Source organism: Pleurodeles waltl, chromosome 3_1 (assembly GCF_031143425.1).
Source record: "Pleurodeles waltl isolate 20211129_DDA chromosome 3_1, aPleWal1.hap1.20221129, whole genome shotgun sequence".
In the NCBI taxonomy this organism is placed as follows: domain Eukaryota; kingdom Metazoa; phylum Chordata; class Amphibia; order Caudata; family Salamandridae; genus Pleurodeles; species Pleurodeles waltl.
The window spans coordinates 137,026,893-137,044,195 of NC_090440.1; the positions used below are offsets into that span (position 1 = coordinate 137,026,893).

Sequence of the window (17,303 nt, forward strand, 5' to 3'; positions counted from 1 at the left end):
TGCAGTGATACCCTAGGCCCCCACTATGTACGAGGAGGCCGAAGAGACAGGCGGCTTTCCCCCGGGCCTTGATCAGCCCACCATAGTGGTGATTCCCAAGACTAACCCTCCTTCACGGCATTGCTCTGCCTATCACTCCATCTCCCTTCTCAATACTGAGATCAAGGTATTGTCGACGATCCTTGCAACCAGATTGAAAGGGGGTGTTGCCCTCGTTAATTCACCCAGACCAATGCAGCTTCATGCCCTTGCGAAGCACTAGGCACTGCATTAGGCGCCTGCATGTAGCATTGGCCCACCGGGGCCTTCTGACCCCTCCATTGGCGCTCCTTCCACTAGATTTTGAAAAGGCTTTCGACACCGTGGACTGGACTTACCTGGATCAGGTGTTATTGAACAATGGGTTCAGGTCTAGGTTTTGTGGCCTAATCAAACTCCTCTACTCGAATCCGACCGCCCGAGTGCAGGTAAATGGAGTGATTTCAGACCTGTTCCCCATTCGTCGGGGCACCCGCCAGGGGTGTCCGCTGTTCCCGCTTCTCTTCGCGCTGGCGATAGAGCCCTTAGCGAAGTTACTGAGGGAGGACCCCCTGATGGATGGATGGATGGTCTTGGCCCGGAAGACCACGTGGCACTTTATGTAGATGACATGCTTCTTTTTCTAGCCAACCCCACCTGCAGTGGGCCCCGGGCACTGCAGATCCTGGGCCTGTTCTCAGAGGCTTCCGGTTTGACCCTAAGTCTTAGTAAGTCCCTGCTGGTGTCGCTACACCCTCCCAGAGACTGTGGGGGTTGGTAGCAAGGCATCCACATTAAGCGTAACAGCTTCAGGTACCTGGGTGTGCAGATGGCCTTGTTGCCGGAGCTAGCCTGGGTGCTTAACGTCTCCACACTAACCAACGGGTCAAAGATGATCTTCAGCGCTGGCCGACCCTGCCCCTTAACCCTGGGCAGAATAGCACTCTATAAAATGATGGTACTCCCCCGGTTCCTTTACCTGTTGCTGAATTTCCCTCACACAGTGCCTCGGAGATAGTTTAGAGAAATGGATGCAGTAGCGCAACAGTTTTTGTGGTGCGGCGCCTGACCCAGGCTAGCCCTTAGCATCTGCCAAAGGGATGTTTATGAGGGTGGGCTGGGGATGTCTAACATCTACTACTACTACCTAGCAATGCATCTGCTGGTGCCAAACAACTGGATGGGGGGGGGGGCTGGTCAGAACCGGCATACCAACTGGAACTTCAGATGATGGGTTTCTCCAAGGTGCTTGGAGCACTGTATGCCTGCCCCCTCTCCTCCCCTGCGCTATCCCAGATGTGACAAGGGTGGTTTTGATGGGCTGGCTTGAGGGTCATAGGGTGTCGGGGTGATAGGCCCGCCTCACCCAGCAGACCCCACTGTGGCATGGGGGGTGGTTGGCGGAGGTTTTGGCCTCGGAGGGGTTTCAGAGATGGGACCTCATAGGAATCTCACTACTTGGGGATGTCTGGGAGGGGTCGCACATGTGGTCCTTTGAAGAGCTTCAACAGCACTTTTTCAACAGACCCAGTTTCACAAATACCTGCAACTCTGACATGCGTTGCGCGTATATACCCGGGCGGGTGAGGTCCTCCCTGAGTTCATTCCCATGGAGGTGAAGGTCTATGATGGGGTCTGGGTGGGACGGGGGTGTCGCAGATGTATTGCTCCCCAGTCACCAACACTGCTCAGTTACTGGACAAGCTCCGTCGAAGGTGGGAGGAGTGGCTGGGCCCCTAGCACCCTGACCATGGCCACCCACTTTTGTGCGTTACAGACATACTACCTGCACATAGCATACCTCACGCCCATCAGGCAGGTCTCAGACCCCACGCTGACTGTCCCCGATGCTCTGGCCCTGATGCCGACTTCTATCTTATGGTGTGGACCTGCCTGAGCATTGCTACTTACTGGAGGGCGGTGGTGGCTGAGATTTCCGGAGTCTTACATGTGGAGGTGACCGTGGCCCCATTGCCGCTCTTATTGGCGGTCATGAAGGGAGTGGGGTCTAGTAGGGCTGATCGAATCTTTCTGGGGGTGGCATGTCTGGTGGCCAAAAGAGATATTGTGGTTTATTGGAAAGCGGAGGTGGCGCCGACGTTGGCCAAGTGGCGCCATGGGGGCAGACTGGTGTGCCCAGCGGGAGAAACTCGTATACGAAGCAAGAGGATGCCCGAACAAATACGGGAGAGTGTGGGGGAGGTGGGAAGCCGCCTGGGTGTCGGGTCCGGGCCTGGGCCTGGGCCGTAGGTGACTTGCCGTGGGGCGACCTGTCGCGACAAGTACCAATTACCGTTCAAAATGTGTCTGTGCTATCTTAAATGAACAATACTGTATGGCAGTTTGCTTGGGGGAGCGGGAGGTGACCGTTTTCTTTTTGAATTATGTATTCTCCTGTTTCTGAAAAAAAACAATAAAGTTCTTTAAAAAATATATGATATTTGTGACATGTAAATCATATATAGACATTAATTGCATCATGTTGATAAAGAAACGTGGTGCCAAGAGCTGTTAATAGACAAAATAAAAGGATCTGCTGTTTTTAATATATTATTTTAATTTGTCTTAATGCGATGTCTCCAACTTGAACTTTAGTCAAAAATATCACTTAATGTACCTTATCTTCATATCTAGATGGTGCCAAATATTCAATTACCTGATTGCCATTTTCAGCAGTGCAAGCTCCATTACAATAGTTTAATAAATGATATAAAAATGTACAGTTTTAGTAAGTAATCTTGTACGTTTGTCACTTGACAGTGTATATTGGATATGACCTTTGGAGCCGGTGGCCATGCAACATCCATTTTACAACAAGCCAGTAACATTAAAATATTTGCACTGGATCGTGACCCTATAGCATATAATATAGCGAAGCAACTTTCACAGTCATTCACGTAAGTACAACATATACATACTTTTTCAAGGGATACTATCACAATTGAATATCTTACCAACTAAGTTGTATTGAAGTTCCCCCTGACTGCAGTGTTATTTAAATCGTATATCTATCTTGATATATGCTATAATGTATCCACATTCATTATTAGACTTTTGAAATGTAACGTTGCTTTGATGCAACTGTAGGCTGAATAAAAAAGTTAATATTATTCATGCATAATGCTTATGATGTATTTCAGTGCATTGCTTTCTTGCATTGCACAGAGAATGATTACCAGTACCTGCCTGGTACTGTGACCAAAAGTTTGTTTGCAAGCATGTAAGAATTAAGTATAATTTAAATGCTCATATTATGACCTTTATAAGAGATGGCTACTTTAAACACAATAATTGAGTTTTATTTAATGTCTGAATGAAGGAAATCCTACATGAGGGAGAGGAGAAAGGCAAAGATAGAAGAAGGGAGAGCAAAGGCGGCAGAGAAGGTTAAGTGAAAGAGAAGGGTAGAAAGAACCAGAGATTCCAAAAGCGAGCTTATGGAACTTCAAAAGTTAAATGTAATGCTACAAATGAAAGATATATAATACAACAATGCAATTCAAAAGCATTTCATATTCCAGGAATTTCCTCTCCTTAAATTTGTATTCAGCTGTGCATTGATATTACTGTCTTGAAGTCGGCCTGCTGCCGGTAGAGCCTTTTAAGTCTGTCACAGTGTTATGTCCATGGACAGAGGAGGAGTGAGTGAACAAAATGCTCCTTGCTTCAGGCCTAGGCTGGACTGTCTGTGTGTTTGTGTGCATGACTGGTATATTGTGTATAATGTCTAGTGCTGTGTAGGCGGATGGTGCTGCAGCTCTTTACTGGCTACACTGGTCACACCACTACATCTGCTCTGCGGTAACATATTGGACACTGGTCACACCACTACACCTGCTCTGCGGTAACAAATTTGACAGACGCACCATCTGTGTTTGCTCTTGGATTATGAACAGTCTGCTTTCTCTCGTCACTGGTGGTACAAAGGGTAGGGCTGGAGCTGCTGCATATTCAGCTCTGCAAAGATCGATGGAGGAGACTGTTGTATCCAGGAAAAATGAAGTCGTACAGGTAGGATTATATTCCACGTTTATTTCCAGAACAGAAAAGAACCACCTCCAATATTTGTCCCCGGCACCTCACCAACTGCCTTTCTTCACTCCCCGCATCTCCCGCATTCCACCCCTCGAGCCCCCATACGACCCTCTACATTTCACACGACCTGCGAGCCCTCTACATTCCACACGACCCGCGAGCCAACACAACATACCATCTTTTTTTTCTTTTTCTTTTTTAAACCTAAAACAAAACCACACTATAACTACCAAAAAATGATAAAACTAGGAAAGAACAAACACAAACCGAATAATAACAATAGAGAAAAAAAAAAAATATTAAAGATCAGCTCTTAATTTCCATGGCACAAACTTTTCACGGGAAGATCTTCGTGGAAAATTTCCCTCATACTGTAAAGCTGACTTCTGCGTATTCACTTTATGTAAGTTTTGAACATGTAAGGATGAACTCCTATTTGCACACCTGTCAATGTCATTACAAGGATTCAAGACAGACTCATCAGGTGACTTCACCACTCTGGAAAGATTCCACCAACGACCATCTTCAACCATAATTGCACTTCCACAAACTTTCTTTACCCTGACAGGCTTCCCAAAACAATCATCACCTTTTCTTACAGACACACATTTTTTTATACGCACCAAATCTCCAGGAAATACCTTGCATAACTTAGTAGCTTTAATCAAATCATATCTCCTCTTCATACGTTCTTGACCTGACTTCACCTTTTCCCATTCCAATACCTTTTTACTACCACACAATCCATTGGTGTTCAACGAACTCTCCAACCAAGAGGGAAAGAGAACGGTGGTTGGTTTACACCCTTTTAAGGCTTCAAAAGGTGACACATTAGTTAATGAATGAGGTGTGGAACGATAAACCCACAACATGGTGCTCACCGCTTCAAAAACGTCGTAATTATTGTGTCTAGCCCACTTTATACAGTCACCAACCACCCGGTTCATCCTTTCAACTAAACCATTTGTCTGTGGGTGAAATAATGAACTCTTCAAGTGCTTAATACCAGATTGCTTTAAAAACTTCTCCATTTTCGCATTAACAAATTGTACACCATTGTCAGAAATAATGATTTCCGGAAAACCCTCCTGCAAAAAGACTTCCTTTAGAAAATTCACAGCATTAAAGGCTGAAGGAACTGGATAAAAACGAACCTCAGGCCATCTACTATGATAATCCATAAGAACAAACGCATATCGTAAGTTGTGAGGAAGAAAATTAAATGGGCCAATCATGTCAATCCCCAGCTTAGACCACGGTCTTGGAGGAATTTCAATGGGATGTAACGGTGGAGTAGATACTTTTAACCCCTTTTCCGACGAATTGCAAACAATACACCCCTTGACAAGCAAATCGACCTCTTTGTCCATAGATGGCCACCAATAACTCTCCCTTAACCTCCTTTTAGTCATAGTCACTCCAAAATGTCCTTCATGCACTATATTAATCAAACCTGAACGTAAATCGTGTGGGGGAATGCACCTTTCACCCCTCAACAATATCTGATCTTCTATAGAGATCTCATTCGCAACTTTACAAAATGGTTGTAACGGTAAGGGAACATTCTTTTCACTTGGCCACCCATTGACTACAAACTCTTTAACTTGGTTTAAAATAGGATCCTTTGCAAAAGCCACCTCCCAATCACATTTATTATAGGCTCTGGACATTGGCAGATCCACAGAAGCAATAAAACAATCTTCTCTATCATCCTCAGCATCAACACTCTCCAACTCTCCCACAGGTAACCTAGAAAGAAAATCTGCTCTCACATTGAGCTTCCCCGGCAAAAACTTAACCTCCATATTATACTGCAGCAACTTAGTGGTAAGACGTGCAATGCGTGGGGTAGTGTAATTGGTTTTTTCCCCACCGAGAATGTATAATAAAGGTTTATTGTCTGTCACTATAACAAACCTCCTGCCCCCAAATGTAGCTCCTAAACTTCTCACTTGCCCAGACACAAGCCAACAATTCTTTTTCTATTACTGAATAATTGACTTCAGCCTCCCTCAACACTCTAGACGCGTAGCTGATGGTGACTTCACCATGTTCCGTGTCCTGGACCAGAACTGCCCCTAAACCATAATTGCTGGCATCAACCATAATTTTACACGTTAACGCAGGATCATAGGAGTGTAAAGCTTTGGCATCAGTCATCTCAGTTTTTACCAACTCAAAAGTGTCCTGACAGTCCTTGTCCCATTTAAATTCAACACTTTTCTTCAACATATTTGACAAACACTTCATCTTGGAGGCATAATTCGGAATAAACCTAGAATAAAATTCACATAATCCTACAAATGAGCGTAATTCATCTTTATTCTTAGGGGGAAGACATCAACGAACAGCATCCACTAACCCTGGTCTCGGTTTAACACCCTCCGACGAAACAACATGTCCCAAAAATTCAATCTCTTTCTTCCAAAATTCGCATTTCTCCTCCTTAACCACAACACCATTGTCTTCAAAAATCTGTAATACCATCTTGAGCACTGTATTGTGAGCCAGTAACTGTTTGGCAAAAATCAAAACATCGTCCTGAAAGACCACTACACCTTCAAATCAAATCAAATCAAATCATTAACATTTATAAAGCGCGCTACTCACCCGTGCGGGTCTCAAGGCGCTAGGGGAAAAGGGGGGGGGTTATCGCTGTTCAAACAGCCAGGTCTTTAGGAGTCTCCGGAAAGCGGAGTGGTCCTGGGTGGTCCTGAGGCTGGTGGGGAGGGAGTTCCAGGTCTTGGCCGCCAGGAAGGAGAAAGATCTCCCACCCGCCGTGGAGCGGCGGATGCGAGGGACAGCAGCGAGTGCGAGGCCAGAGGAGCGGAGGAGGCGGGTGGGGACGTAGAAGCTGAGGCGTCTGTTGAGGTATTCCGGTCCCTTGTCGTAGAGGGCTTTGTGTGCGTGGGTGAGAAGTCGGAAGGTGATCCTTTTGCTGACAGGGAGCCAATGCAGGTGTCTCAGGTGTGCGGAGATGTGGCTGCTGCGGGGTATGTCGAGGATGAGGCGGGCCGAGGCGTTTTGAATGCGTTGCAGGCGATTTTGGAGTTTGGCTGTGGTCCCGGCGTAGAGGGTGTTGCCGTAGTCCAGGCGGCTCTTGACGAGGGCGTGGGTCACGGTTTTTCTGGTGTCGGCGGGGATCCAGCGGAAGATCTTGCAGAGCATGCGGAGGGTGAGGAAGCAGGCGGAGGACACGGCGTTGACTTGCTTGGTCATGGTGAGAAGAGGGTCCAAGATGAAGCCGAGGGTGCGGGCGTGGTCTGTGGGGGTCGGTGCGGTGCCGAGGGCCGTGGGCCACCAGGAGTCGTCCCAGGCGGACGGGGTGTTGCCGAGGATGAGGACTTCCGTTTTTTCAGAGTTCAGCTTTAGGCGGCTGAGCCTCATCCAATCTGCGACGTCCTTCATACCCTCTTGTAGGTTGGTCTTGGCGCTGGCGGGGTCCTTGGTGAGGGAGAGTATAAGTTGGGTGTCGTCGGCGTAGGAGGTGATGATGATGTTGTGCTTGCGTACGATGTTGGCGAGGGGGCTCATGTAGACATTGAAGAGTGTCGGGCTGAGTGATGAGCCTTGGGGTACGCCGCAGATGATCTCGGTGGGTTCTGAGCGAAACGGAGGGAGGTAAACTCTTTGGGAACGGTTTGAGAGGAAGGAGGCGATCCAGTCCAGGGCCTGGCCTTGGATCCCGATGGAGCGGAGGCGGGTGATTAGGGTGCGGTGACAGACGGTGTCAAAGGCAGCCGAGAGGTCGAGCAGAATGAGGGCGACAGTTTCACCGTTGTCCATCAGGGTTCTGATGTCGTCAGTGACTGAGATGAGGGCGGTTTCAGTGCTGTGGTTGGTTCGGAATCCGGTTTGTGAGGGGTCGAGCAGGTTGTTGTCTTCCAGGAAGGTGGTCAGCTGTTTGTTGACGGTCTTCTCTATTACTTTGGCTGGGAAAGGCAGAAGAGAGATGGGGCGGAAGTTTTTTAGGTCGCTCGGGTCAGCCGTAGGTTTCTTTAGTAGGGCGTTGACTTCGGCGTGTTTCCAGCATTCGGGGAAGGTAGCAGAAGAAAAAGAAGAGTTGATGACGGTCTGGAGGTGCGGGGCGATGATGTCGTCGTCTTTGTTAAAGATGAAGTGCGGGCAGGGGTCCGAAGGGGCGCCGGAGTGGATAGAGTTCATGATGGATTTGGTTTCTTCCGTGTTGATGTGGGACCAGTTGTTGAGGGTGATGGCCGTGGATGCCGGTTCGGTGGTGTATGGTTGGGTCTGGTGTCCGAAGCAGTCGTGGAGGTCGCTAATCTTGCGATGGAAGAAAGTGGCGAGGGATTCGCACAGATCCTGTGAGGGCGTGACGGCGTTGGCGTTGGCGTTGGCGCTGGGGTTGGAGAACTCCTTGACGATGCTGAAGAGTTCTCTGCTGTTGTCTGTTTTTGTCCAGTCTTCGACATCTTTCAGCAGAAATGACATGATGCGTTGGAAGACTGAAGCAGCCGAAGCAAGGCCGAAAGGCATTCTACGAAATTGAAAAGTACCAAACAGGGTGTTAAAAGCTGTTAAATGCCTAGAGTTTTCGTCAAGAACAACCTGGTGATAAGCTGAAGCTAAGTCAATTTTTGAAAACCAGACTGCGCCACTAAGTTTTTCAAGTAGATCACAAATTCTAGGTAAAGGAAAAGAATCTACCCAAATCTCTTTGTTGAGACTTCTTAAGTCAATACATAAACGGATCTCACCATTGCGTTTGCGAGCAACCACAATGGGAGACAACCATAAACTAGATTCAACCGGTTCAATTACACCTGAGGATTGTAACTTTTCCAATTCTGATTTAAGGTCCTCCCTCAAACTGAATGGAATTGCTCTTAACTTGTGCTTTATCGGGATAGCATTATCTTTAACTTTGATACAATGCCTAAAACCTTTGATACATCCCAAATTTTTCCCAAAAACCCTAGGGAACATCGAATGAAGAGTAGACAAATTCATGTCACCACAGTCTCTAACCACCATTACCTGCTCAGTGGTACCTGGTGTCAATACCATCCCAAATAGACCTTGGTGGAACCAGCCTAAAATATTTAGACCTTTGACAGCAACATACACCTTACCACGTATCTTGCGCCCCTTGAATTCCAAAACATCCTCAATGAAACCCTCCAATTCAATCCTCCTTCCTTCATAGGAAACAGGAGCTCTATCAGGTGGAAACAATTTCCTATGACCCCACGTACTCTTGAACAAGTCTAAAGTTATCATAGTAATGCGTGCCCCAGAATCCATAAGCAAATGAAGTGTCTTAACCCCCACACAAATATCTACATACGGGTCCACACACTTCTCAAAATCATTCACTGGCAGTTGCTCATCTGTGACAACCACAATCATGTCACGGAATTCATTTTCTAAACACTGATTGGACCCCTCACAGATATCAGACACACTGCTGATATTAAAAAAAAATTCACCCTTGACACTCTGACACACTCTAGCAAAGTGGCCCGTTCGGCCGCATTTGTGACAAATTACATTCTTAGCAGGACACCCTTTCGAGTCTTTCAAATGTGGAACATTCCCACATCTAAAACAAATATTGGTGCGTTTGAAAAACTGATTATTGTTAGTCTTGAATTCTTTGCGTGAAGAGACAACACTGACACAAACTTTCTCATCTTCCTTGCGTTGATACGAAAGTTCTTTAAGAGAAATTTGAGCAAGTTCAATGCTTTTAGCTTGCTTGATAACCTCCTCAAGTGAAGGATCACCCATCGTAAGTAGTCTTTGTTGAATATGTCTATCATAGCAATTTCCAATGAGTTGATCCCTGACTAATTGGTCACGAAAAGCACCAAATTGACACTGTGCACACAATTTACGAAGCGCACTAACAAAATCATCTATCGATTCATTTTGTAGCTGGACCCTCTTGAAAAATTTGTGGCGCAAAACAACAAGACTTGGTTGTTTATCAAATCTCACAATCAGCTTCTTCACTGTTTCCTGATATTCATCCAGCTCTTCATTATCAGTCACTTCAATTTCAGGAAGATGTTTCAAAGTCTCTCGGCCTTCAAATCCCAGCGAATGTAATAACAAAAACTTTTTCCTTTCAGGTCTATATCGTGATGCCCCAATGGCTCCCAAATAAGTCTCAAAAGCATCAAACCATTGAGACCAGGCCACTGGTGGTTCCCCAGGTATTTCAAGAAATGGGGGAGGAGCCGAGACAGATTGCATAATTATTGAATATGATTAGACGATCTAGTAGTAGGAATAAAATAAAAATGTAAACCACGTACACAGAAACACCTGATGTAATTCTGAACAACTTGTGTTCAAACTTCAAGTACGCAGCCTGAGAGTGAAATAAAGCTGTTGTTCTGACAAAAACGAGTAAACTACCTCCTCTTTAGCAATATTCGAACAAGAGGTCAATTTTCTAAAGAAAGTTCACCTTGTTTTGTCAAAAAACGAGTAAACAACCTCCTCTTTAGCAATGTTCAAACAAGAGGTTCGTTTTCTAAAGCAAGTTCACCTTATATTCCCTTTGTTTTTTTTTCCATTGAAATTGACGAAGCGTCCTGAAAAAGAAACGTCCTAGAGTGCTCAGTTAAGCAAAGACGCGTTGTAGGAGAGCGCGCGTGAAAGAGTGAAGCAAGTAAGCGCTCGCGGCCGGGGACCGAAATTAAACAAATTATTAATATGACACACACGCTAAATGTCAAAAGCGTCTTAGAGCGCGTGTAATTCGACTATAGAGCACCAGAAACTCTCCGTGACTCTTTCCAACGAAGACACAGATCTCACCCACACCGGAGATCCGTTAACAGTACAGCGTCCGCCTCAAAAATGTAAACATGGGCGTAGGTCCGGAGATGGTTCAACGAAGACCCTCGTTGCCAAAATTATGTTGTATCCAGGAAAAATGAAGTCGTACAGGTAGGATTATATTCCACGTTTATTTCCAGAACAGAAAAGAACCACCTCCAATATTTGTCCCCGGCACCTCACCAACCGCCTTTCTTCACTCCCCGCATCTCCCGCATTCCACCCCTCGAGCCCCCATACGACCCTCTACATTCCACACGACCCGCGAGCCCTCTACATTCCACACGACCCGCGAGCCAACACAACAGAGACCGATGGCACTCGAACAGTCACAAACCGTTTCAGTCTGGGTAAGAGGCAGGACATGGCGACGCTTAGACAGAAGGCCACTCATTGCCCCCAAGCATAGCTAACTCAACTGAGGTATCAACCAATATAAGACTGATGTGGACAGCATCGCCTCACATGCTGTTTCTAAGGGCTGAAGATGCCAGTGGAACTTTTAGGGGCACTTAATATATATAGTGTGTTTAGGTGAGTGGTGTCTTCACCTAACCTCTGTGATTGCTCAAAATAACTATTTAATGATTATGCCATGATGTTGCACTGTAGGTGCAACCCAGTCATCAGTAGAAAATGTGCGGATCTCCACAAATTAGTGCAAGTTGTAGGCAAAGTAAATCACCAGCACAAATTTAAGCACATGTGCATTCATAATGACTATTTCCTCACTAGTTACATATTTGTTCCTCAATAATTATTTTTTCTGCCTTTAACTTTTCATGGGTCCGTACTTTTGAAACGTACTGCCTTCCACCGGCAGAATATCCTACCCCTTTTTAAATGACACAACTCTGTAGTTCCCCACGCATACATTCTGATATCTTTCTCCATGAGATTAGTAAACCACAATTATTATTTTGTTAAATTTGACCTTTTTACGTGGAATTCCTTTAAGAATCAGCAAGTAATCTTTATTTGTATGATTAAATAAAATCCAAAGAGGGAGGAGAGAAAAGTGGGACAAACTAAATACATAGTCACCGCAGATAACATACTTAAGAACAGTCCCTGTATTTCAACACAAATACTTGACGCTTTACATAAAATCGTTAAGACTGTTGTGAACATTTAGGTGGTCATTACAACCCTGGCGGACGGTGTTAAAGGGGCGGTAAGACCGCCAACAGGCCAGCGGTAAAAATGTTTGAATTACGACCGTGGTGGAAACCGCCAACAAAGACAGTCACTTTAACACTCCGACCGCCACGGCGGTACAAACAAACAGCTCGGCGGACACCGCCAACAGACAGGCGGAGGACAATGTACCGCCCACTCTATTATGACAGGCCAATCCGCCACCTTTTCCGGGGCGGATACACCGCGGATAAAAACACGGCGGAAATAGGAATTTTGAAGGGAAAACGCTCACCTCTACACACTCCACGAGGAAGGAGGACACCATGGAGCCGGAACTCCATATTCTCCCTGCGATAGTCTTCCTGCTCCTGTACCAGGAGCACCAATGCCGGCGGCGAAGACCACAGTGAGTACTGCACCTACGACACAGGGGAGGGGGGAGGCAAAAAACAGGGACACACACACGCAACACCCCCACCCTCACCCACTACAACACACACACCAATGCATATCTATACATTACAGTCACACCCTCCAACCCCCCGGAAGAATGCAAAGACAAAAGGAAATGAGTGTAACCATTGTAATATATCAAAAATCAGTATGCAAATATATATATACTATTAACAAAATATACACCAAGATTAGTAGTCCAGTTATTGCACCATTTATAGTCCGTGAACCACTGGGCCCAAAATGCATGGGCGAGGCCCACACACGATACCAGATCAAAACAGAGAGAACACTGCAGGGGCATCAGATAGAAATACAACAGGCACCTCAGGGGGAAGGGAAGGGGGGGCACCTCAGCCGGATGAGTGCACGACATCAGATCCACAAGGGGCCTCCAGAGTGCTTCATCCTGCCAAGGACAGAGGTAGTGGATGCATGTCTCCACTGGTTCTGGAGGGGGACTGGTTCCCAGAATGCTTCATCCTGCCAAGGACAGAGGTAGTGGATGCATGTCTCCACTGGTTCTGGAGGGGGACTGGTGCCCAGAGTGCTTCATCCTGCCAAGGACAGAGGTAGTGGATGCATGTCTCCACTGGTTCTGGAGGGTTCTTGGTGCCCAGAGTGCTTCATCCTGCCAAGGACTGAGGTAGTGGATGTCAATCTCCACTGGTTCTGGAGGGGGCTTTGTGCCCAGAGTGCTTCATCCTGCCAAGGACAGAGGTAGTTGATGCATGTCTCCACTGGTTCTGGAGGGGGACTGGTTCCCAGAGTGCTTCATCCTGCCAAGGACTGAGGTAGTGGATGTCAATCTCCACTGGTCCTGGAGGGGGCCTTGTGCCCAGAGTGCTTCATCCTGCCAAGGACTGAGGTAGTGGATGTCAATCTCCACTGGTTCTGGAGCGGGCTTTGTGCCCAGAGTGCTTCATCCTGCCAAGGACTGAGGTAGTGGATGTATCTCTCCACTGGTTCTGGAGGGGGCTTTGTGCCCAGAGTGCTTCATCCTGCCAAGGACAGAGGTAGTGGATGCATGTCTCCAATGGTTCTGGAGGGGGACTGGTTCCCAGAGTGCTTCATCCTGCCAAGGACAGAGGTAGTGGATGCATCTCTCCACTGGTTCTGGAGGGGGACTGGTGCCCAGAGTGCTTCATCCTGCCAAGGACAGAGGTAGTGGATGCATGTCTCCACTGGTTCTGGAGGGTTCTTGGTGCCCAGAGTGCTTCATCCTGCCAAGGACTGAGGTAGTGGATGTCAATCTCCACTGGTCCTGGAGGGGGCCTTGTACCCAGAGTGCTTCATCCTGCCAAGGACAGAGGTAGTAGATGCATGTCTCCACTGGTTTTGGAGGGGGCTTGGTGCCCAGAGTGCTTCATCCTGCCAAGGACAGAGGTAGTGGAGGCATGTCTCCACTGGTTCTGGAGGGGGACTGGTGCCCAGAGTCACTCACCCCGTGACGGTCCCTGTTGTGTCAGTGCCCCTGGCGCTCATGGGCTAGCGGTGCTTGAGTTGGCAGTCCTTGCCCTGTTCAGTGGTGCTTGACTTGGCGGTCCTTGACCTGTTCAGCGGTGCTTGCCCTGTTCAGCGGTGCTTGAGTTGGCGGTCCTTGCCCTGTTCAGCGGTGCTTGACTTGGCGGTCCTTGCCCTGTTCAGCGTTGCTTGCCCTGTTCAGCGGTGCTTGAGTTGGCGGTCCTTGCCCTGTTCAGCGGTACTTGCCCTGTTTAGCGGTGCTTGACTTGGCGGTCCTTGCCCTGTTCAGCGGTGCTTGACTTGCTGGTCCTTGCCCTGTTCAGCGGTGCTTGCCCTGTTCAGCGGTGCTTGACTTGGCGGTCCTTGCCCTGTTCAGCGGTCCTTGCCCTGTTCAGCGGTGCTTGAGTTGGCGGTCCTTGCCCTGTTCAGCGGTACTTGCCCTGTTTAGCGGTGCTTGACTTGGCGGTCCTTGCCCTGTTCAGCGGTGCTTGACTTGCTGGTCCTTGCCCTGTTCAGCGGTGTTTGCCCTGTTCAGCGGTGCTTGACTTGGCGGTCCTTGCCCTGTTCAGCGGTCCTTGCCCTGTTCAGCGGTGCTTGAGTTGGCGGTCCTTGCCCTGTTCAGCAGTGCTTGACTTGGCGGTCCTTTCCCTGTTCAGCGGTGCTTGAGTTGGCGGTCCTTGCCCTGTTCAGCGGTGCTTGAGTTGGCGGTCCTTGCCCTGTTCAGCGGTGCTTGACTTGGCGGTCCTTGCCCTGTTCAGCGGTGCTTGCCCTGTTCGACGGTGCTTGAGTTGGCGGTCCTTGCCCTGTTCAGCGGTGCTTGCCCTGTTCAGCGGTGCTTGACTTGGCGGTCCTTGCCCTGTTCAGCGGTGCTTGACTTGGCGGTCCTTGCCCTGTTCAGCGGTGCTTGACTTGGCGGTCCTTGCCCTGTTCAGCGGTGCTTGACTTGGCGGTCCTTCATTGCCCAGCTGGGCTGGGGCTGGCGGTCCTTCATTGGTCAGCTGGGCCTCCTGGGCAGCTGGGCTGTGGCTGGCGGGGCACTCCTGGGCAGCTGGGCTGTGGCTGGCGGGACCCTCCTGGGCAGCTGGGCTGTGGCTGGCGGGACCCTCCTGGGCAGCTGGGCTGGGGCTGGCGGCGGCCTCCTGGGCAGCGACGATGGGGCTGGCGGCGGCCTCTTGGGCAGCGACGATGGGGCTGGCGGGGCCCTCCTGGCCAGCGGGGATGATGGCGGTCTTCTCCGCCGTGCTGCTCCTCCCAGACTTACCGGGTTTCTTCTGGCCCTTCCCCACCTTGGGAGGAGTCACAGCTGAGTCCACACTCCCACCGGGACCCCTGGGAGCGGCTTGGGTGGCTGGAGTCTTCCCCCTCTCCCTCCGGGCACTGGCCTACTTCTGGTGCTTCACAGGGGGGTTGGACTGGCTGTGGCTCCGTGACACACTGGCTGTCCTGGTGGCCGGTGCACTCCACATACCTGTGACAACAGGCACCACTGGTCCTGGAGATTTTGTGGCTGAGGTGCTAGTTTGGGACCTATGGGTTGGACGGGGGGGTGGGAAATAGGTTAAGGCTGGACAGGAAAAGTTGTTTGGAGACACTGGGACGGGTAGCTGGAGGGGGTTTGGGAGTGGAGGAAGAGGTGGTGGTTGTAGGTGTAAGTTTTATGGCTTTGGGTGCAGATGCATGCGCTGGAGGCTGTTGTGAGGTGGATGTATGTTGGGTGGGGGTGTGCCTGCGTTTGTGTATCTTCGGAGGCGGCGTCACAGACAACTGGGAGAGGACACAGGGGACGTGTGAATGGTAGTGGGGGTGGTGACTGCACGTGAGCGGGGTGTGGTGGTGCGGGACATAGTGGCTGTAGAGGTAGTGCATGCAGGTGTGAGTGTAGACCAGACTGGGAGGGAGGAGGGAGACGACGAGGAGGGGGACACAGTGGAGGCAGTGGATGTTGGTGTGTCTGTATGTGTGTGATGCTTGCGTGAGTGCCTGTGGAATGTGTGGTGCTTATGTTTTCCTGAGCTTCCCTTGTGTGGTGAGGTGTGTGCAGGCTGGTGTGATGGTGTGCTTGGGATAGGCAGAGTTACAGGGGATTGGGTTTGGGTGGAGGGAGTTGGAGGGGGGAGGCTAGACATAGGGACAATGGCTGCCATCAGTGCTGAGGCCAGAGTTTGAAAGGTTCGGTGAAGGGCCGCCTGACCAGAATGAATGCCCTCCAGGAATGCATTGGTTTGTTGCAACTCCCTTTCTACACCCTGGATGGCATTCAAAATGGTAGACTGCCCAACAGTAAGTGACCTTAGGAGGTCAATGGCCTCCTCACTGAGGGCAGCAGAGGTGACAGGGGCAGGGGCTGAGGTGCCTGGGGCGAAGGTGATGCCCACCCTCCTGGGTGAGCGGGCACGGGCGAAGGCTGAGGGGCTGCTGGGAGGGCGGTGCTGGTAGGGGGGCTGGCGGCTGTACCTGTAGAAGTGGGGGGCACAGATGTTGCCGCCACCACAAGGGAGCTCCCATCGGAGGACGAGTCCGTGTCGCTGGTTTCAGCTCCTGTCCCCGCCGTAGTGCTCCCCTCGCCCTCCGTCCCACTGGTGTATTCAGAGTCCGTAGTGTGGCCCTCCATGGCCATGTGGGATGCAGCTCCCTCATGCTCCGGTGCCACTGCTCCTCCGCCTGATGATGCTAATGCACACAAGAACAGGGAGACCGCAAAAAAGGGGGGGGGAACAGAAGAAATACATGTTGAGTGCATGGCTTACCGCTACCGCTGGCGGACATGACAGACACAGCAGCCCCCTGCACTACGTCACGCTGTTGGGCTCTACAGTGCAATTCCTGGGAAATGGCCTACAAAGCTATGGACGACATATGCACACATAGATGACACAGGTGCATGAATAGCTGTACTTGGCACTCTACAGAGGTGGGGTGGGTGGCCACGCCTTACGAAGGGGCCTAGCCTACGGAACTCGCCCTGGCCTAGGGAAACCCACAGCCCTACTCCCCCACCCAGACACCTCCACTGCACGCAAAGTCAGCTGAATGAGAGTGTACTCATCCCCTTGTGTCTGCTGTGATGCCCTCAAGCACCCATCCAACTCCGGGTAGACCACTGCCAGGATCCTGAACATCAGGGGGGTCATGGTTCGACGGGCACCCCTCCCACGTTGGGAGGCCGTCACCAGCTGAGCCTCCGCCGTCTTCTTGCTCCAGCGGCGAATGTCCTCCCATCTTTTCCGGCAGTGGGTGCTCCGACAGTGGTGGACCACCAGGGTCCGGACGTCTTTGGCGATGGCACGCCAAACATCCTTCTTCTGGTGGGCACTGACCTACATGAAATGTACAGGGGAAGAAGAGAAGTCATTACCCACTGTGCCTTCAAAGTGAGTGGCCCC

The 17,303-nt window shown here is 49.7% G+C and overlaps 1 protein-coding gene across 2 annotated transcripts in view; it reads left to right on the forward strand.

Moving 5' to 3' along the window:
* Positions 1-17,303, forward strand: part of METTL15 (methyltransferase 15, mitochondrial 12S rRNA N4-cytidine) — a 759,979-nt gene that overhangs the window by 238,865 nt on the left and 503,811 nt on the right. For both annotated transcript variants that reach the window (XM_069221973.1, XM_069221972.1), the window contains one exon: positions 2,779-2,915. In XM_069221973.1, the coding sequence (XP_069078074.1) occupies positions 2,779-2,915 (137 nt within the window). The remainder of the gene's footprint in view (positions 1-2,778; positions 2,916-17,303) is intronic.